Below are 22,038 nucleotides of genomic sequence, written 5' to 3' on the forward strand. Positions count from 1 at the left end.
ACTCTTCTTTTTCTCAACACAGGTAATATATCAGCTTCAGTCAAAGAAATGTATAGTTTGCCAAAAGCATGATCGTTCCATTGTCCTGCAGCCTTGCCAACATTATGTACTTTGTCAGAACTGTGCGTCTGGTAAAACGGAATGTCCTTACTGTAAGACGAAAATATTGAAGTGGTGATGTACAGCTATCCAAGGTACTATTTAATGATTTAGCCCTTTGAAGAACTACTAATACATAATATTATTATGCTTACAGTTTCTAAATAGCATTCTTTTTTGTGTTTCAGTATTTCATATAGTGATTCAATTGATTGTTTTATTGGAATCTAAGTGGTGTTTGACTGATACAAATCAAGTACTTAAATGCAATACCTGTTTTGTATAAGCTAGATTATCCATTTTCATAAAGCATTAAACAATTTCCCCTTAATAACTACTATAGGCATTTCTAGTCAGTTGGCCCTGATTTGACTGTTAGCAGCAAAATCATCGGTCCGACACCATTATTGCTACTAGCTGTGTGAAGAGGATTTTTTTTGAGATTTCTTGTTAAAAGCACTTTGTTGACTTGGAAATTTGTCTGAGGGTATTTTTTTTTAGACATTTTGCTTTAAGCTGCTTTGTAGTTTTTTGTTTAATTTTCTTAGATTTATATTTTTTTCCCAAATATACTTAAGTATGAAGCTTTTGTGTTTACTGTGAAACATTAATAGAATATTTCATTTTTTCTTACTGTTAAATCATGGTATAGTGTATATAACTTGTTAGTTTTCATATAAAATAGTACTAGTTAATATTACATTTATTGTTACTTAAATTTTTCAATCAAATAAGTGCAAACTTTGAATGCATTTTAGGCATAACCAGCAGCTGTAATATCAGTAAGGCACATACTGTATGCTAAGGCATTTAGTAAATCGATTTCTGTCTTATAGTGACTATTTAGATATACATTATGTATTTGTTAGATGAGCACAGGTGTTCTGAAGTCCTCAGCGACTTTTATTTTATTTTATTTTATTTTTGGACTTTAGCCTTTCAGATATGTTAGAACATATATCTGACTCCTGGCCACTCCCTCTTAAGTGCCTTGCCTTAAAAACATTCAAAGCATCTGTGAAGAGTTTAGGATTGTAGTACAAATCTCATCCGCTTGCAAGTATACAAGTATGTATTTTTCAGTAGTACCATATTATCAGATTACCGGCCTAATTCAGTACTAACGTATTTCCGCGAAACTTCACCCTGGTCGGTGCCTGAGCTCTTGAGGTTCAGCTAAAGAATCGTTCCCTCTTCTTCATTAACGATGGTGCTTTTTGGGTGCAGCTTCATTATCGTTAGAGATGTTGAATCATCCTTAATTTAACTGTGTAGGGATATTCAAATCAGGAAATGTGTGTTTCTTTGATTGCAAAAACTAAACTGGCGTAGTACATTTCTGTTTATTGAAATGTGTAGAATTGTAGTGCTCTGTATTGTTTACAGACGGACATCATTGGTGTTTTTTCGTATCCAAATTCGACGGTGTAATGTGCTTAGGTAATCTAATTGAAATGACCTGCTACTGTGTTATCGGAAACTTTTTTCTTTTTTTTTCTCCTTGATTTTTTATTTCTTGTTCCTTTCATATTTACAGCAACGAGTTTGTGCAGTAAATTGTCAGGTACACAAAGGTGCAAGTTTCTTTTGTTTTTTGAAATCGGGATAAACAGTTAACTTCAAAAGGGATGGTTAATGAGGATCTAATTGTCCAGACCCTCTTTTTTTTCGTTCAGCTTCACGAGGCAAAGACAGTGTATATATGATTTCTCTGCTTTCTTTCTTGCATTGTATCTAAATCCACAAGGTCTGTATGTAGCTCATTTTCTTGACATTTGGACTGATTTGTCACTGCATGTGTCAGTGTGTAACTTTTGTTCACCAGCTGAAGCTCTAGATCACACTGCCAAATGTATTGAGCAGACTTATCCCGTCGTTTGGTCAGGCATCGCAGTCGATCGCTCAAAGTATTCAGAAATATTTTTGTGCTGTGCTTCAGATGCATTGACTATGTGCTTATCTTTTCTAGTTCGATTAGCAAAGACATGTTCTCGTTCGTACAATGGTTGACGTAAATAGGTTGAAATGGATCAAAGCAGCTCTGGGTGTGATTTTTTTCCAAGTGTTCATGAGCTTTGCAGACGTGTCACTTGATGAGGGATTAGTTCCATTATTTGGTTATTGGACCATAACATAGGGTTTTGTTGAACTATAAAATGTGGTTGAAATGTGTGGGATTTCACACATCTATTCTTCAAATTAAGAGTGCGGTCAAATTAAATGTGGACTTTACTCAAACGAACCAAAGTGGTATTGTAGTTTATACTTGTTTCAAAGTTCAATTGAAGTGCTGTAAAATTACTATGTCAGTTTTTCAATGTTTAATTTGACAGGACAACTATGCCAACTGCTTTTGCTGACAATATTAATGGACTAAATGCCCATTTTTGTAGTTTCTACCAAAGACCTTTGCTATTCTTTGTTCTCACTTCAATTTTATAACTGCATTTTCATTTTAACATTTTGAGGAAATAGTTAGAAAAATTACTGAACCTAGAACCTTATTTACATTATATGTGCATTCAAAAAATCCTAATGAATCACAATTCTTTAATAACTAAATATAAAGATTGTGTGTTTTTTCTTTAATTTATCAGTATAAATGATAACATAGTATTGAATTGGCTGTAATCTACAGTGAAGGAATGTCATAGTAATGAATGAATATTTGTGTTGATATTCTTAAGTGGCCATATGGATTAGTGCTTATTTGAAGTATATATTATTTCTTTTATACAAATAATACGTAAAATTCTGAAATCAGTTTTGAAATATTAGTTGTTGTGCACTACTTGTATGCTGTCAGGAATTTAAAAGAGTATCTCGTGAGGTGCTTTCTTTAGTTTCCATTTGACTGGTGTTTGTTTTTTCTGTCTGTTCTTCAGAATTTGGATATGAAATAAGAAATATTTTAACTTATTTTTTTTAACCTTGAAGTCTATTATTGTATTGTCAAATGTTGTCTAATCTGATTGTGATGTAAAATGGGTCCCTTGCTCATGCTAGTAATGGCTGAGACAGACATTGGGTTACATTTATGAAAACTGTTAAAATATCTACATTTTCTAGCCTTAAACCTCACTTTTTGGCCTAGATACGTTTGCCTGTTATAGTATTGAACAAGTAAAAAAAAAATTTTCAAAAATGTAGACCTGCACTTAAATGTCTGATTCACAATCAGTCATTATGCTTGATAATATTGTTAAATCTTGGAAGGATCAAGTCTCTTTGGAACAAATTTGTGCCTTTAATAAAACCACATTGAAAGTATTTTTCATTGAACAAATGGGTAAGCCCAGCTTACGAAATGAGCCGAATTTTAGTGCCTTGGGACATTTTAATCTGTATTTCTCAATGCACAGACTTTCTAAAGACCAGTGTATTAAAATACTACATAATTACTCTGTCATGCCTTTGAACGTTTCACTTTGAGTAATAAGTGATTCTGAAAGAGAAATATTTATTGATGTTGAAAGTCAGCATGTACAATGTCTGCTGTCAAATGAACAGTTAAGGCGTTTTGCAATTGTATTCTCTACCAAGGGTGTGTTAAAAGTAGCAGCTCATCTGTTTATGAACAGTTTACTGTATAAAGCATGACAAAATTAAAGTGGAATTGCTGCAAAAACTAGTCATTGTGAGTTTGGGCTTCCAAATTATTTTTTTGTTACTGGTTTGCTTTACAGTGATTTTCTGTACACAAACTGTAATAATGGCAGATATTTATCTTTTAGTCAAATACATCTAAACCACAGCATGAAAGGTTTTGATTTCACACACATGAAACACCTCTGTCTGCATCAGCCATTTTAATACCAACTGTAATCTAAAATGACCACCATTTAACATTGATGTAAGACCAGACATCTGTAATTAAAGAAGCACCAAGGACTCTTGTTTAGCAATGTGTAAATTAATGTATTGGACATTTACCATAATGCTCTGCAGTGGAAATAATTATTTCTTTATTTCTTTTTGCATTCTTGTGGATTTCTTTTGTTTGTTTTTCTAATTTTGTTCTCTATCAGTAGTGTGATTTATTGAACCTAAGGTTTTATGCAATCTTGTATATACATATTACACATGAATCTGGTTAAATTTAGAAACTAGCCAGCCAGGGGGAAAACCTATTACAATAGTAAACTTTTATAAGAGGCTAAAAATAATAATAATAAAAAAATGACAGATTTTTTTGGAACCACTGTTCCCTATAATTAATGTTATGGAGAATCGAACATTAAATCCCTGAATATTGAATGTACCATTCAAATTAGATATAAAATGGGTCACTGGAATAACTTAACCGTTAATCTATAATGATGTAGCACTAGTTTTGTGAATTGCGATACATTACAAATAAATTTATAAGTTAAACAATTGCAGTTTTCAAGTTTGTGTATTTATCCGTGTAACAATTTGATGGAATTATGAGATGTATTTTTCTCAGGGTTTTACAGGAGAACTGTAGAATAGAGAGAGATGTCCAATTTTCAAAGGAAACTGCAACTCACAGATTTATTAGCTCAAAAGTCAAAATGAGGAAGACATTTATATTGCGAGGAAGAAACATATCCCTTATTTTGGTACAGTATGCATCAATATATAGAACAGCTTATATTCTAATTAGTGTTGAAATACTATACAATTTACTGTCAATATAATATGTTTGTGTATGTGTTGTCAACACAAGACCTTAAAACATTTACTGGGAGTTACGCATTTAAGTTATGGACGCTTCTTTATGGAATAGTTGTACGTTTTGATGCCGTATAAGGCCAGAGAGGTTTCTCTTCACTAGAATTACTTAAGATGGTATTATTTATAATGCATAATCTTTCTCTTGTAGTGTATCATTTAAAATTGTTAACACTTGTCTACACTACAGCAGTTATGCAATGGTTTACAGAATTCATGGAATTATTTTTGTCATCATGGGAATTAAATAATTTTTGATCTTTAACCTGGCTCGAGTGTTTTGTCTTATTCTCCTCATGTGCTTCTGAATCATCAGTAGACTGATTACTTCTTTATTTTGTTCTAGTGTGGAATTGAAATCAATTTAAGGGTTACAATACGACTACTCTTGACTTAATATGCAATTTAGGAACACTAAGTGTTTTGTGCACAAGCAAGATTAAAACAATCTTTACATTTCTTTAACAATGTAAAAAAAACATGAATGTCAGTAAATCACATTGATGTGGATTATAGAAAACTAAATATTCACCACTAGGTACATATTATGGAATAAATCCTGGTTATTGTGGTGCTATACGGTGAAGACTGGCTCAAGACTGTGATCATCAAACAGGTAACGCAGCAATTTCACTGCCTGCACACAGAAAAGGTTCAGGGAAATCAAATGGGGAAACAGTTAAAAGTAAATATTAGTACTTTATTGGCATATATGATTCAATGAAGAAACTGATTACACAGTAGGTTCCTTATAGTGGAAAATGGTTCTTTAGATTATTAAAATGTTCTTGACACTAATAGTTTCTTTTTAAATAACTCTTCATTAGAGGCTTTCGCACCAGGTAGTTATAGGAACTAGCCACCAGGAAGGTCCCCTGAGAACTAAATTTTCAATGGCCATTTTCCTGGTTACATTCGCACCACCAGTAGGAACTCTCAAGTGACGTAACCCTGCTGACAGCTACCTAATTTAAGCGTGACATTCAACAACTCTATAGCGTAAATGTTGAGAAGTGCCTGAACTTTGGCATCGACCCATCATCACTTTCTTCCATGTTTGTGGAGTATGTATTTAATAACGGAGGGTGCCAGTGTTTCGTATGGCATGCGTTTGGCCAATCAATGTACACTTATGTCACTGGTAGTTCCAATTGTGCTTGGTTAGACCCTACTCTAGCTAATTTAGTAGCCTTTAGTAAAAGGTGTTACTAAAATCATTCCCAGTTCCTGCAGTGCAAACACGTCAAAAAGCGGGTACTTCTTCCACCAATAGTTACAGGAACTATGAAAACTTAACTCTGGTGCGAAAGCCCCTATTGAAATGTTCTTTGGGGAACCAAAAATGCTTCTTCTATGGAGTTGCTGCAAAAAAAAGAGAAAAACCCCAAACATTTCGGAACCTTTGTTTAAGATAAATGTCACTGTAGACTCACCCCACTTTCAGAGTTTGGGTAAAGAAGTTTCATGGTAACCCTCCTAAAGTCTGGTCTCACCCTACAAACGCTACAACAGAAGGAAAATACATAATTGTGTTGAATTACATATGATTTGTATTACAGTCTGCTGTAACCTTTTACATTTTTCTTTCAGCTTTGCTTGTACCTCTCAAGAATGATATCAAAGCATGTGACCGCATTGTCTGCTTGCAAAGCAATGATAAGGCAGGGACCCTCAAGTAGAAGTACTCCACCAGCAGAGGACCTCAGTAACTCAGACATGTGCTGCCTTTGTTTTTCATCTGGTGTGCAGAGCTTTCCAGCCACCAGGTGGCAGCCTGTCCTTAGCAGCTGATGCAGTAGCTCCGAATACAGAGGAGGCTGACTCTGTTGCAGGAGGTTGGAAGGTATCAGCAAGCAGGTGGTCTGACAAAGAGCACTGCAGACCAAAGGCCCTACTGGCACCAAAACACAAATAAACAACAACCATTCCCATCCTCATTACAAAGGTCAATCGTAGCTAGTAAAACATCTACAGCTTTTGGTTTATGTTTGTGTCATTGACTCTGTTTTCTGATATGTTGTTAGGGGTGAGGAAGAGGAAGAACACCTTGCCTTGACCAAATCCTGATGAAAATGTGTTCTTGACAGCGGTTCTAAGGGTGTTCAACTGTTCACGGTCCAAACTAGCGTCAGGATCTGAACGCAAACAGGATATCTGAAATAAGACAGAAGAGATGTTTAACTATAGCACCAATATACTTGTAGGAAGGGAAAAAAACAGTTCCAATACCTTCTCGTGTTTCATAACTGAAGTTTCAGTGCAGCACACCCCTTCTGGAAATACCAGTTTTATGTCTTCTACTGCCTTCCGATAAGATGGAGATCCTGTACAAAAATGTACAAATAGTGTTAGTAAGCTTTGACCAGACTTTAACGTCTGATTATTTTTGTCTGATTATTAGAGTGCTGACCATAGATGCCATTATGCAGTCTGTCAGAGCCATAATGTGCCCTCCATCGTGCCTGATCTATAGTATGGGCTTCAACAGGGTCCTCAGGAACCATCAGCTCCAATAGCCTCATTACTGCATTCACTCTCAGTAAACCCAAAACCAGCGAGGGGCCGGATCTCAAGTACTTCAACTCCAGCTCCTCGGTGGGATCCTGGACATCAAATAAACATGAACATTTGTTTTTATGCTTTAAAAAAGTACATTTATTTTGATGTTGAGTAATACATGTTTTTACAGAAAGTATATACATTGGTAAATTTTGGTTAACCATAAATGCTTGTCAGTAAATTTGGCAGGACACTTGTTTAAAAAACATTTTAAGTAATTATAAAAATTATATTTATGAAGTCTTACTTAAGTGGGTCAAAAAATCTCTCTAAAGTAAAGCTAATTGTATTTAATATGCATTTAAACGACATTTTTATTTACTTGCAATTAATATGCTATTAAGTGTCTGAAAGCATTACATTCAGTTTGCCCTTAAGTATAATATTAAAGTATATTATTCTATAAGTACTAATTTTAAAAGTATGCTACAGTGTACTATTTCACAATGGTCTAGAATAAATGTGATTATTTGCTCTTTTTAGGATATTTAGGAAGAAGAGAACAGAGTGACCTGTTGCTCCGGCGGATGTATCAGGGCATTTGCCATGTTTGAGTCCAGCAGAAGCACACGTAAGCCCACTAGAGTATATCCATTCTGTTTGATTATGGTGAGAATTTTACCAAAGCAGTGTCTCCAGGCTCCAGGCTTGAACAGAGCTAGAGTCAAAAGTGGCTCTGGGCCTGTAGAGTACAGAGGGAGGGAGCTGAAAGGAAAAGCCATGAAAGCCAGTTTCTAAAAGGACATGTTCTGAGAAGACATCACTTACCCACTGTCATGTAACTGTAAAGCGACTGACTTCTGAGACCTGAGGGTTGTCGGAGATTGACAGTAAGTTCCCGGAGTACATGGGAGGGTAAAATTTAGGCTCAGTTCTGTTTCTGTACATACCAGGAGTGTCAATGTGATGAAGTGGTAGAAATTTCAATGATGGACGACTGCTGTGATCTGAAGATGAAGAAGCTTAAGTTAAGCAAACTGCATTTGGCACAAAAGATCATCCCTACCAAACTATTATCTAGTCAAATCCTCACCAGGGACCAATTCTGCCTCGGAGAAGAAGAGGCAGGTCTGTCTGAAAGCTGTCTCGGGAGTAGGGGACATCAATACATGCAGGTTTCCTGGGTAATTTTGTGGTAAAAGTTTACGTAGGGTGATGAATGCCCTCACCCTCCTCAGAGCCAAGACCAGGGCAGGAGTGGATGTCAAGCTATGCACACTGCTCTGCCACTCTCTGTCCCCGATCTCAAAAGGACTCAACTCTTGTGCCTGCCACTTAGACAGCTTGGACACCCACTTCAATGCCAGCAACTCGAATCCATCTAGTCCTGCTTGTAGAAGAGAAAGTAGATTCAGTAGCCAGATGCTGAAATGTACTTACTGTAAATTACTCAAACAAGTACACAGGCACATTTGTGAAGGATAGTTTAAGGTTAGGGATGTCCAGTCCTGCTTCTGGAGGTCCAGTTTCCTGCAAAGTTTGACTCTAACACACCTTCCTGGATGTTTCTAGTGATACCGAAGATCTTGATTAGCTGGAAGGTGGCCCTCCGTGAGCAGGATTGGAACCTGTGTTTTAGGTAGAGTTCATGTACCTGCTGCATCTCCCCTGAGAACTTTATGAAGAAAGCCCATTTCATTCTTCATGATGTTTTGACCAGTCAACGTGAGAATCACCACCTGCTCTACACCTGGCCAAGAGGGATACGTGTGTTTGGATAGGACCATGTGGCTAGACTTTGGTACTGTCCACATGAGCCCACCTGTAGGATATCATATAAATGTCAAAATACTCTTAAGCGGTAATTGAGTAATTTATGAAAATGCATTGTAATGTATGTACCCAGAACATTGTGGTGTTTTTTGGAGTAGGGTACAGTGTGAAAGCATATGTGTGGATCAACAACATCTGTGAATCTTGCACGGATTGATCCAATAAGGCCTTGGGCAGCAAGCTCATTCATACAACCTTCATCAGGCAAAGAAACAGGACATTTGATTCTTGGAGCATCTCAATACAGCTTCACATACAGTAAATAGCTGGCACGATATGTGCTATCCGGATGCTCTACCTATCGGCAGTCTGGAACAGTGTCTAACTGCACTTTCTCTCCTCATGAGCAGCACAAGACAATTAGAGGACAGCTCAACCTGTTCTCCATCCAGCAACACTGTGGGAGCGTGACAGAACGCTGCAACCTAACAGAGACAGACAGCGTTTACAGACAAATGCAATCAGCATCAATGTCATGGTAGTGTCCCACTCTCAGTTTCAATATATCTCTGTATTAGTACAGGCTCACTGTTGAGTTTATTCACCTGTTTGGTGGTGAGACCCAGATATTGAGCTTGTTTCCTGGATATTTGTGCCCTTTGAAGTCCCAGCAGACTGTAGCCGGTCTTTGCACAAGCAGATAGTATATAGCTGTAACAGCATGGTCCAACCACAGGAGACACAATAAGAAATATATCCGCTGTATGGGGGCAAAGGGAAAAGGGGTAGAAAGTTTGACTTATAAGATGTAAGACTGTTACAATGACATGAGTTATATATATATATATATATATATATATATATATATATATATATATATATATATATATATATATATATATATATATCACCTTTAACAGTGGCACATAAAGTTGCTGGAGAAGAGGTAAGAATGTGGGATCTATCTCCACCGCCACCCTCCTCTGAGTCCTGAATCCTGTTAAGAGCAATAATCAGAGTCAGAAGGTAGTTCAAAGGAATAGTTTTCCCAAACATGAAAATTCAGTCATTATATCGTTCCAAACTTGTATGAATTTTCTTTCTTCTACGAAATGCAAGAAGATAGAATGAAGATTTTGAAGAATCATTTTATCTGTTTTTGTCTATATTATGTAAGTCAATAGAACCCAAAACTATCAAGCTCCAAAAAGCATGATAGAGTGAAATGAATCCATACAAATTGGACTTCTGAAGCCAGATGCTCACGTTATTTGATGAATTTTAAATGTAAGTCTTTATTCACTCTCAATTTAAATCAAAATCAACCAACACACATATAGACCACTTCAAATATCAATTGTCTCATGATCACCAAATGTCATGTTTTAGGTTTGTGTCGCCACATTCAATGTAATCTGTTGAGCAAAGTTGATTTGAGAGTGAATAAAGGCTTAAATTTCATTCTATTCATCATACAAAATGATCATATTGCTTCAAAAGACATATCCCCTAAATCATATGGATTAATTTGACGTTATTTCATATCCTCTAGAGTTTGATGGCTTTGGCTCCCATTGACTTTCATAATATTGACAAAAGCAGCTGATGAGTTTTTGAAATATCTTTGTGTTTCACATAAGGAAGACAATTAAATGATGAAAGAAAATAAAAACTATATTGTTTAATGTATTAGGGTACTGAGGGCCAGATATACTACACAGAGCAAATTAGCGTGAATCCCATAAAAGCGTTGATGGGAGTGGAAAGCAAATTAAAGAACACTGACGCAGTTGGATCATTTCCATAATGACCAATGCAATCTACCAAGAGCAGTGCAAATTAGCGTCTGGTTTAAAACATGCTTTTTTTGGGGATGGTAATTAATGGCACAAATACCAGTAAATTGACTAGTCGCAAACATAACTCTGTTCACGCCTTTTAGTGCAAATTTTTCACTGCGTGTCTTTAGTAAATCCTGACAGTAGTTTCTTAACGCCAAAAGAGTGTTTGCGCTGCCGCAAGCTGTTTGTAAATCTAACATTGTAAGATACTAACATTGGGGTGTTTTTTGCTATTCTACCACCAAACCACAAGCAGAGCCCTAGATGCACAAGATTGGCAAGACGGGGTGAGTAGAGCAGGGGCTGGTCTTGACTATGATGGTAAAGGGCGTTGATGGATGCTGGATCTGTCCGCCTTGCCAGTTGGGGGTCTGATGGCCCTGTGATCTCCTGCCACACTGAGTTAGCGTGAGGACCCCGGAAAGCCATGATAAGCACTGGCTGTCCCTCGCTATGCATAACTGACTTGCTGACTAGAAGACAGGATATGCATTAACCCATGCAATTTGTGTACATTTTGCGTAATTATGGTGGGAGATGATTTGTACCTGCAAAGTTTTTCAGTAGCTCTTGGGGCGGGTAGAGGAAACGGATACCACATACATCTAGACTTGATCTGCACATAAGCTCAAGTGTGTGATGCATTGCCAGTGGGTTAAGCAACAGTGCCCTCCCTATCAGAACAAGTGCCGTCTAAAAGCAAAAAAAAACAAAAAAAAATGACCATACAATAAGATACTTTATGTCCACTGAAAGATAAAATGGCATTTTCTAAAGACTCCTTCACCTCAGTATGACACTCTTGAGAATCTGTGGCTTCTCCACTTTGACATGTTTGATCTTCGGTTTCCATAGTTTGCCAGTAGAATCCTGGGATCACACTAAAGGTCTTTTCAACAGCCTGAAACAAGGCGCATTAAGGATTTCAAAAATGATGTCTAAATAACAGGGAGGAAAAAAAATGGAAACATAAATCATACACAACCTCTATATTTGGGTTGACAGAGATGAAGCAATCCAGGTAAGATGAGGGCATGTGGACAGCCTGTTCCTCCAGCAAATGATTAAGCTGAGGTACCCAGAATGCAACAGTCTTCAATGACGTCTGAGCAAAAAACTTGCAAACTCGCCTGTAAAACATGCTCTCGTTCTTTTTGACCTCCTTTATCTATGAAGAAATAAAATCAGATTCCAATGTAAACTTGAATAATAGTCAATAAATTCCTTATTTTTAAATAATGTTTTGCCCACACAGAATCTGTTGTAGTGTTTGTACTTTAATGGGAAATCTGCAGAAAGCATTGTAAAATGAGCCAAATATTTAATAAACAAATATGCGGAGGATTATGTTTAGAACTCACCATGGATTTCCTACAGACAGTTTGATCATCCTCAAGAGACATGGCACAGATGTACAAGGTCAAGCCATCTTCCTTATAAAACTGCTGCACCCCAGCCACCCAGAAAGGGGCATCAAGCTTGTTACCTTTTCTACTGCAGTTGTTGGGATCAGTCTATCACAGAACAGGTAACAGATTAAATGTAGCATAGCATGTCAAATATTTTTTTCACTGCCAAATTATTATTATTATTATTTGTAAATAACGGACATACCAAAGACAAGAACCATGCTATGAGTGCATTGTAAACATGTGATTTGATGAAGACTGAATCCACTGTCTGTGCTTTTCTCTGCATTTTTCCAGCTACCACCCCAAGACTGGACAAGGACACAGTCAACAGCAAACACTCCCTCATCTCTAGATCTGCAGGCAGGGTGTTCACAGTGGGAAGGTAGGATGCTTCCTAAGGGAAGTGAGTACAGCAGTGTTATTATTATCATTAATTATTATTTTATAGAAAAACTTCCGATAACTCACAGGGTCATAAAGAATATCAGTCCTCTCAGCAGCTTCCTCTGTGTTATTAGCAGAACGTTGAGGTTTGAATGTTTGCAAGAACTTCAGATCCTTCTGCCATCTGACTTTATGACTGTGTTAGTGCATGGTCATACAGTTATCACATTAGGTTATGCATACTCCGAGAGTGAAGAAAATGTAAGAATACTTAGTACCTTTGTTTGTTTTGAGCAGCTGGAACGTGAGAAGATTGAGAATTTTGTTTATGTAGGTCACATTTTGCAGTAGAACAGCAGACATTGACCTGCAGAATACCAGGTTCACTGCAGCTAGTTTCAAAATCACAAAGCTGGTTTTCCTTTATGATTTTCCCTGAGGGGGTTTTCTGTCTAGCCTCAGCAAAATCTCTCCCAGATATCTCTACCACACTTTGTTTTGACTGTCTGGTGTTTTGGAGTAATAAACTCTTCCCAGCAAATTCTCTAGAAATGAATAATAACCATGCATTTTAATAAGATGTAGTGGGAGCAATTTTACTCTACAGTCGTTCATTACCTGAAATATAATTAATTATACGTTTTATGTGATCTCTTACTTTTTCTGCCCATTTGCTTTTGCCTTTGTGTTAGTCGTCCTCTTAATGGAGCTTATTTTCTTTTTCATGTTTACAGGTCTTACGACACTGTTACTCTGGCTAATAGCTGATTGCTCTGTTTGAAATGTGTTGTTGCGCAAGTCAATATATATGGTGGGGGAATCTTGATTGAGTTGTAATTTTGTTGAGCTCTCTTTGAAGTCCTTCATCGGTCGCCTAGTACATCTGGGAAAAGTCACAGACACATTTAACCTGCAGTACAGAAATTCAAATCTTGAAACATGAATGTACACTAATGTTTAGGGTCGGTTTAATGTTTTTAAAAGAAGCCCACCAGGGCTGCATTCATGTGATCAAAAATACAGTGAAAATGGTTATATTGTGAAATATTATTACAATTTAAAATAACTGTTTTCTATTGTGGTGTATTGAAATTGAATGTATTCCTGTGATGACAAAGCTGAATTTTCAGCATCATTACTCCAGTCTTCAGTGTCACATGATCCTTAAGAAATCATTTTAATATGCTGATTTGATGCTCAAGAAACATTTATGATTATTATCAATGTTGTCAAACAGCTGTGCTGCTTGATATTTTTGTGGAAAATAATGCATTTTCTTGGGATTTAGTTCAAAGGAACAGCATTTATTTTAAATCTTTTCTAACATTATAAATATCTTTACTGTCACTTTTGATCAATGTAATACATCATTGCTGAATCAAATTTAGATATTTTGTTAAAACAAACTTTTGAACAGTAGTGTAATGTCATAATAGCAATAGAGATCATATGACTCTACCTGAGGGATGATTCTTGTATGGTATGGGTTTTTGTAGATGAAGCATGTGTCTTTATTTCCATCTCATTTACTTTCTTCTCACAAAAAGCAACCAGCTGTTTCATTAAATCATTTTCATGCGTTTCACTGTCATCGCCTGCAACAAAAAAATATGTTTTTTTTCTCTTGTTCATCTTAGTCTACATGATAAAAACAGTCTGCAATCCAACCTTTGTGTATATTGGGTTGAATTGGTTCGATAAGAGGTTTGTGTTGCTTTTGAGACTGAAGGACTTGGTCGAGATCCCAGGTATCAGGAGGCTGTTGAGATTACATACAATGTATGTTACATCAGATCTGGTCTAATAATCTAATTATATACAATTTAACTTACTGTCAATGAAAAAACAGGGCAGAACGGGGTCTCTATGCATCCAGTCTTGTTTTCTTTCTGTTGCAAAGTCACATTGTTCTCTGTTTTATGTGCCACTCTTAAACGTTATGTGTGTCTCTCTCTCTCTCTCTCTCTCTCTCTCTCTCTCTCTCTCTCTCTCTCTCTCTCTCTCTCTCTCTCTCTCTCTCTCTCTCTCACACACACACACACACACACACAGACACACACACACACCTCGACTTCTGGCTCTTTCGGTGAAACACACTCCAGGTTCATCCTGGTCCCTTTCAGCAAGTGAATCCCTGGTGGTCTCTGAAGGACATATATCTCTTCTTCATCGTCCGACTGCAGAGTGAAATGTTCAGTTGTGTTTGTTTGTTTATTTCACTTAGTCTACCCGATTGTAAAGCTTGTGAGATTTACGATCACAATATAAACACTGGTAATATAAAGATTAAAAGAAAATCACTTCTGAAAAAACATCGTCAGAGAACACAGTAGCTTGAACTTACTGATGACAGGTCAGAGTCAAGGGATGGTATCTTGGATATAAGGTCGTCTAGATGCGAATTCCTCTGCATTTCTTGTATTTGGCAAGGCAGGTGCGTAGTTTTTCTTTTTCTTTCAAAATACTGTAGTAAACAGAAGCTGCTGTTGATTCTGAATGCGTGACCAGACGCCAACGAACTAAACAGTAGTTAGTTGTCATGGTGACCGGCCGCACGCTCTGTAGACCAGTGGAGAAGCTACACTTTGGCCTAATAATATGAGATAGGCTACATCCCATATGCTTGTCAAAAAGAAACGTTAAATGTGATTCGTCAGTTTCTGTTAGTGTCGTCCACAAAGTTTGTCTTTATAACGCAAGGTTTTAAACGTTGTTTGTATCGGCGGTAAAGTTGGCTTAAGGTAAATGTAACCATTATTTGTGCGTGTGTGGGGTTGTATTTGCAAATGGCTAAATCAGTTGATGCTTTTAAAAAGCCTAAACTGGATGCCCCAATTCAATTGTCTACTGCTGCAAGAAACCAAGTCTAGCATGAATCTAAGTGAATCCTTTTATGTGAACTGACAGAGAAACTTGATTATGAATGTTTTGGTTCTCCACTTTTAACTCTGGGGTCCTTCATTTCAGAGTCACACTCAGGACCTTCGGGTCCAAATGGGCCGGAAGGGTGGGATTCATATTTATTAAAAGAAAATCATCATTTTTTTTACTTGTTTTTTATAATATTTTTTCTTTTCTTTTTTTGGTGTTTTGAGAATTTTATGATTTATAATTAATATTTCCCCCCAGTTTCCCCCCCATTGAATATAATAGAAAATTATATATATATATATATATATATATATATATATATTAAAGCTGTATTTCATTTTAGATTCAAGCCCAGACCTCATGAAAGCAATTTTTGAAATGAGATGGATGCCATCTGGTGGACAAACTGAGCATTTTAAAAATGCAAAACACATGTAATCTGATTTTATTATTTTGTTTGTGTGTGTGTGTGTGTGTGTGTGTGTTTGTGTGTGTGTGTGTGTGTGTGTGTGTGTGTGTGTGTGTGTGTGTGTGTGTGTGTGTGTGTGTGTGTGTGTGTGTGTGTGTGTGTGTGTGTGTGTGTTTGTGTGTGTGGATGTGTCTGTTTTGCACTCTTGATGTTTTATAGTTTCACCCCTTCACTGTTGTGTGTTTTTTTTTCTGGATCGTGGCTGATTTATAGATTGTACGCACAAAAAACTCGGTATTTTCACATTTTTGCCCATTTGCCATTCATTGCCTATGCGGGTCCATTTGGACCCGAAGGTCCTGAGTGTGACAATTTTTTTACAACCACTTAGATTATTCAAATCCTGTCCCCAATTTTTTTGGGTGTTCATATATAGTACCAAAAAAGTCACCAAATTTCAGACCATTCCGATGAAGCCATGATTTAAAAAAAAAAAAAAAATGTAAATGCGTCGGGTCCATTTGGGCCGAAGGACCCCAGAGGGTTAACCAGAACTTCCTCGTTTCAGATTAATATTGCAGGAGGAGGACGTGCAAAGTAAGTATAAACATGTGCTCAATGTTTATAAATTCTAAACATTAAATCATATAATTACAATGGCTGCATGAGCCAATTTTATTGTGTTTGTCATGCACAAATGATATGATCGATCATTCAAGTCAATGTTTTTAGATTAGGCTACTTTAACAAACAAAAAAAGTAATTTCAACTTTCCTTTATAAATTACAGGAGATTCAACGTGATTTTTTAAAGTCAATTTTTATATAATTTTAATATAAATGACTTGTATAGCTAGAGACAATTTGAGTATACAAAGCAGCAACAGAACGTAAGTTTTAATTTGAATAAGTGACCTTTTTGTAGGTTGTTGTTATTGCTGTTTTAAGACTTTGAACTTGAAACTGCTGCGTTATATTTTTCTTGGCAATTTGGCATGCAGTTTTCATGCCCACCTTGAACATTTCTGGCCTGGTCCCTGCTGTAGACCTCGTTTTGTTGACAGTGCTATTTGCATTTCTTCACTGTCACGTAGATGTTTTGGCGCGAAACTTGCTAATCGAGCTCTTAGGAACAGCTGTCACGGTTTTCTTTGTCCACTGTTGTGAACATTATATTTAGTAAATGTCTCTGACATCATACATGTCACCGTTTTCCACTGGATGTCCTGTAAAGGGCACATACAGGCCTTTTCAGAGATACCAAATGTTTGGAGGTTTCACAATGAAAACGACTTCTCCTTGGTCTTTAAAAATGACTGACATTAATTTAGTGATCAAATTTAGCACTCTTGTGGAAATATGATAATATTTATTTTGTAATTATGATTTAAATCTGAATAATTTTCAAAATGTTATGGGGTTTCTCATCAAAAAAAAAACTTTCTGTTACAACACAGGGCATGATTTCATAGGCCTACATGTCCACTAGAGGACATCTGGACTTGTTTTTCAGACATTTTGGGAGACAAAACAAGTGAAAATAGGGAAATAAATTATATATCAATACTCCTATGAAATATAAGATATTATTATGAAAATGTTGCCAATTATTACTCCCATTATTACACTTCTGTTTCATGACATGTTTCCCCAAGAACACATTAATATGCAAATTAGATACAGTGTATATATATACATTGTATTGAGTGAAACTACCCATTTATGGCAATTTTACCCACATATTGCATAAAGTAAAATTATATTATCAATTGATAATTATATTATCATTGCATTATGTAGCTATATCTTTCATTGCAGTCCTCTTTAAACAAAGTGTGGTTTAAAACAATCATGAAACCTAAAAATTGATTGGTGGATGGGGAAAAAAATCTCATTGTTTTTTTGCATATGTCATTTTGTGTCTTGGTGAGTCCTGGTGTCCACTAGAGATTATATAGTATAACATATAAAAGAAAAAATGTTTTTTTTTTTCTAAACAATGTAATGAAATGAAAAAATACTAAATTCAAAAATTATTCTGGGTCTTAGGAGGATATAAGTTTATGTCTCACGTGTTGGGCTAATTACTATTATTAAAATTGAACAATAGCCTATAATTTTTGTTTGTTTGTTTTTTTAAGGTCCAATATTTTCAGTTTCAAAACTATGAAAACTGCAGTGTCAGTGAGGAGATTGAGACAAAATAATTATGAGAAATGTGAGATTGAGCTGAAAATGGTGTGACAAAAACAAAATAAATATTACTTGTGAAAAGAATAGGCCCTAGTCTTTTTGTATTGTGCCATTTCACGCTGTTATTGTGTTAATTTTTGTGTAAAAAATCCATGTCGTTGTTTGTGGACAAATTCAATAAACCAGTCAGAATCTAGTGAAACTCTTTTATTTTATCAAAGTCCCATAGTAAACACATGAATAAAAAACTTGTGGTCTGAAAAAAACTGACCTGTCATGCAACTGGAAACTCTACAAGGGGTATTTATAAAGTTAAATTTTTTTATTTTATGTATTGTAATTTTTATTTTTATTGATTGTTTTAGAATGTTGCTGAAGAAGACAAATGGGGAATTGACCATGTTTAAACGTGAAGGCAGGCCTTTGGACTTAGAGCATGGATCAATATTGTGTACATATCGCCATATTTGTGTTTTATTCATCCGAACAAGCTTTTGCGCAATGTGTGTTTTTACGCAAAAGCTTTTGTAGACCACGAACAAACAAAATTAGTTTAATTTTTTCGAAAAAAAAAAAGCATGTAAGCCATAATACTTTTAGCCATAATACTGTAATGTTAGTTTTTGATACTGAAGTGAAACCACTCAGTATTTTTTCCATCCTTTAAGTGTTTCACACACACACACACACACACACACACACACACACACACACACACACACACACACACACACACACACACACACACACACACACACACACTTTTTTTTCCTGTAGCCCTTATTTGAATTTATTTCCAAAAATATAATTACCTGAATATATCAACACAATTGATATATATCCAATAATATTTTTATTTTTGCATGACTTGGATTAAGGGTCTTTTTGGGATCTTTTTACAAAAGAAGATATTTCTTGAGATAAATAAAAGTCTTGATTGGAAGCTCTGAATTATAATATTATCTGAATAGAAAACGTAATATTTAGTAGAATTAATAATATTTTTAAATTTAACAGTTCCGGAAATGTTCACTGACGATGTTTCGCAGGTCAAGTCCAGAAGCGCTGGGTGGGCTGGCACATGTGATGTTATTGTATATTGTGACAAGTGTATGGGTTTCCTCTTCTTCCCCAAGCATTTCAACCTGCAGTGGAACTACCTGTGGCTTCTGTAGAATGAAATCTCGAAAGGGTTTGGCACTACAGTCACATTTCCAATTGTTACCTGAGAGCCAGAGCTGATCCAAGCGATCAGGTATAGAAGCTGGAAGGTTGACCAGTACATTGTCTTTCAGGTTCAAGTAACGCAAGCGTGGCAGCATGTATATAGTCGCATTACATATGACCTCCAACCTGTTCCCAGAGAGATCCAGCCAAGACAGGTGTTGCAGTGGCAGTAAGGCCTCAGCAGGAAGATTGCGAAGTATGTTGCCTGACAGTAGCAGGTAATCAAGATTCTTCAGGCCATAAAATGTGTGGGAGGTTATGGATGTTAACTGGTTGAATCTTAGATCAAGCTGTTGCAGTCCTTGTAGTTCCACAAAACTCTGACGCTCCACCGTAGAGATGTTGTTGTGTTGTAGGAAAAGGCGACGAAGACCTGTAAGACCAACAAAACTTTGGGCTGAGACTTTTGCCAAACAACTTCTATCAAGGTGGATACTGTGGAGCTTTGACAGCCCCTTGAAAACTTGATCTGGTAGGCTGTGAAAACAACTGCCTGTAAGTTTTATCACAGCAAGGTGATTTAGGCCCATAAATGTGCCCATTCGTGCTTCTTGTAGCCGGTTGTTCTCCAAGTTCAGCACCTCTAGATGGCCCAGCCCTTCAAAAACGCTCACTCCCAAGGCTCGTATCTGGTTGTGACAAAGGCAGAGTTCCTCAAGATACTGCAAATCACGGAAAGTCCCAGGTCTTAGACTACTAATCGAGTTATTTGACAGGCGAAGCACGTGTATGCTGTGTAGACCGAGGAAAGTTTCATCGTGAAGTACAGATAGACGATTTCTGCTGAGATCCAACCATCTCAAAGATTTCATGCCCACAAATGCCCTAGGTGCCACGGTCACAATCTGGTTTTGGGCCAGATAAAGCTTCTGCAGCTTTGGTAGTTTCAGAAACACATTTGCCTTGATAACTTTTAAATTGTTTCCAGTTAGGTCCAATTCTTTGAGCTCAGTAAGACCCTGAAATAGCTGCGGTTGGAGATACGCCAGACGATTCCCAGTTAGAACTAACTCTCGTAATCCATGTAGGTCTTGAAACCCTGTCTCAGGCAGGACAGACAGTGAATTCCATCCTAGGTTCAAAAGCCACATGAGGCTGAGTCCAGCGAACAACCTGTCATCTATTCGAGACAGCTGATTATTGTTGAGACTAAGGGTCGCAAGGTTGGGTGTGCCTTGGAAGACTGTGCCAGGTAATGAACGAATATTGTTCCTCTCAAGGTGCAAGTGAGCAAGGGAATTCAGACCTTTAAAGACCTGGGCATCGAGGGATACCAGCAGGCTGCTCTGTAAATTTAGGAACTCCAGATTGGACAGCTTTTCGAAAGCACCCGCTGGTAAGTTAGCAAACAGGTTTCCATCCAGCCATAACGAGTGTGTTGACCGAGGGATGTCGGAGGGAACCTGGGTGAAGTTGCGTGAGCTGCAGTAGACGTTGAGGTCTAAACTGTAGTCATCATGGAGACAGGTACATCCCTTTGAGCAGGGCTCACTTTTTTGGCCAGTGGGTTCCTCTGAGGGCTTTGGATCTACCGAGGGCCTCGGATCCTCTGAGGGTCTTGATTCGTCTTTCTTGGGGTCTGCCAGCACCACTGATGCCCCCAGTGTGTACAACAATAGCAGTACAAAGGGGTTCATCCCAACTAAGAAACAATTATCGAAATGCCAACATCAAACACTTGCAAGGTAACAAATCACCTGCCACTAAATCACCAATATATACTTTTTCAACATCTGTCAGATTTGGGAAATTAGTTCAGCTGCAATACATTTACACCATCATATGATTATATTCTCAAGCATTCACTGAACATCAATGGAAATATGCATACATTTAAAAAACAATAGATTTGAGAAATTTAGAGTTTTGGCTCTACCGTTTTATTGTGACCGCAGTCCAGCAGGCGATCACTAGAAGAGTGGCATGTGTGTGACAGATCTGAACCACCTCTGCCCCATATATCACCTAGACAAACCCACACAGTGTTCTAAACAGAATTAACCGCTTCATTTCTGCTGTTTTCATTTTCTGCAGTTGCTACTGTTTTACCGGTTGAGTATTAAATTAAGCCTAGCAAAACTTGTTATAGTCACTATTTTATAATAAATATTTACTGTCAGGGACGATTTCAATATATATTTACTTGTAAAAAAGTGTGTAATTGGAGATATTAAAACATTACTATTATGTCAATGTAACTCCTTTTGACATATTTTGTACAAAATTGTTAATCTAATTTTGCATTTCAAATCAATGCATTTCCACATAATTTTCTGTCTACTACTCCCACACATTTTAGATTAAAATCCTTTGACTTTCTCTGAATGGTGTTCCAAAGTTCATGTAAATCTACCGAGCCGTCAGTGACATTTAACAGATGGTACTTGCTCCAGTTGTGGTTATCTGTTGGAAGACATCCAACTCTAAAAAGTGAATCCGGGTTAAACAAGCTATAACAAGGCCTGACTGAAAATCACATGGTCTGTTTTCCAATTTTAGACTGAAACATAAGTTGCAAAGAGAGCAATGATAACACTGAAAAAGAAAGAAGTTTTCTGTGAAATGTTAGTATTTCTTTGAAGAACTAGAAATCATGTGAGTCAATACAATGGCATTCAAAGAATGTTTGGAAGTGG

At 36.8% G+C, this 22,038-nt stretch overlaps 3 protein-coding genes across 4 annotated transcripts in view; 1 reads left to right on the forward strand and 2 right to left on the reverse strand.

Moving 5' to 3' along the window:
• unkl (unk like zinc finger) overlaps positions 1–5,059 on the forward strand; it is a 32,025-nt gene extending 26,966 nt beyond the window's left edge. For both annotated transcript variants that reach the window (XM_077213452.1, XM_077213453.1), the window contains one exon: positions 23–5,059. In XM_077213452.1, the coding sequence (XP_077069567.1) occupies positions 23–178 (156 nt within the window). In that variant the 3' untranslated portion in view covers positions 179–5,059. The remainder of the gene's footprint in view (positions 1–22) is intronic.
• LOC143722187 (dynein axonemal assembly factor 8) lies at positions 4,091–15,245 on the reverse strand. The gene is made up of 29 exons (XM_077213436.1): positions 15,048–15,245; positions 14,770–14,880; positions 14,536–14,592; positions 14,372–14,462; positions 14,163–14,298; positions 13,362–13,586; positions 12,982–13,248; positions 12,788–12,899; positions 12,522–12,713; positions 12,269–12,421; positions 11,893–12,075; positions 11,695–11,808; positions 11,456–11,600; positions 11,122–11,380; positions 9,978–10,063; positions 9,672–9,826; positions 9,425–9,551; positions 9,196–9,321; positions 8,948–9,115; positions 8,387–8,680; positions 8,244–8,300; positions 8,122–8,160; positions 7,866–8,035; positions 7,205–7,397; positions 7,024–7,118; positions 6,846–6,948; positions 6,397–6,685; positions 6,228–6,297; positions 4,091–5,431 (listed from the first exon to the last, which is right to left on the reverse strand). Exons 1-29 carry the CDS (start codon positions 15,114–15,116, stop codon positions 5,369–5,371), a joined length of 4,149 nt encoding a protein of 1,382 aa, XP_077069551.1. The 5' UTR covers positions 15,117–15,245; the 3' UTR covers positions 4,091–5,368.
• A 3,122-nt stretch (positions 15,246–18,367) lies between these two features.
• igfals (insulin-like growth factor binding protein, acid labile subunit) lies at positions 18,368–21,343 on the reverse strand. Its single transcript, XM_077213414.1, has 2 exons — positions 21,279–21,343; positions 18,368–21,044 (listed from the first exon to the last, which is right to left on the reverse strand). The coding sequence occupies exon 2, from the start codon at positions 21,037–21,039 to the stop codon at positions 19,186–19,188; it is 1,854 nt and encodes a 617-aa protein (XP_077069529.1). The 5' UTR covers positions 21,040–21,044; positions 21,279–21,343; the 3' UTR covers positions 18,368–19,185.
• Between the last annotated feature and the right edge of the window lie 695 nt (positions 21,344–22,038).

The sequence above is a fragment of the Siphateles boraxobius genome, unplaced genomic scaffold (assembly GCF_051911475.1).
Source record: "Siphateles boraxobius isolate OS27281-9 unplaced genomic scaffold, OSU_SipBor_1 66, whole genome shotgun sequence".
NCBI classification, from domain to species: Eukaryota; Metazoa; Chordata; class Actinopteri; order Cypriniformes; family Leuciscidae; genus Siphateles; species Siphateles boraxobius.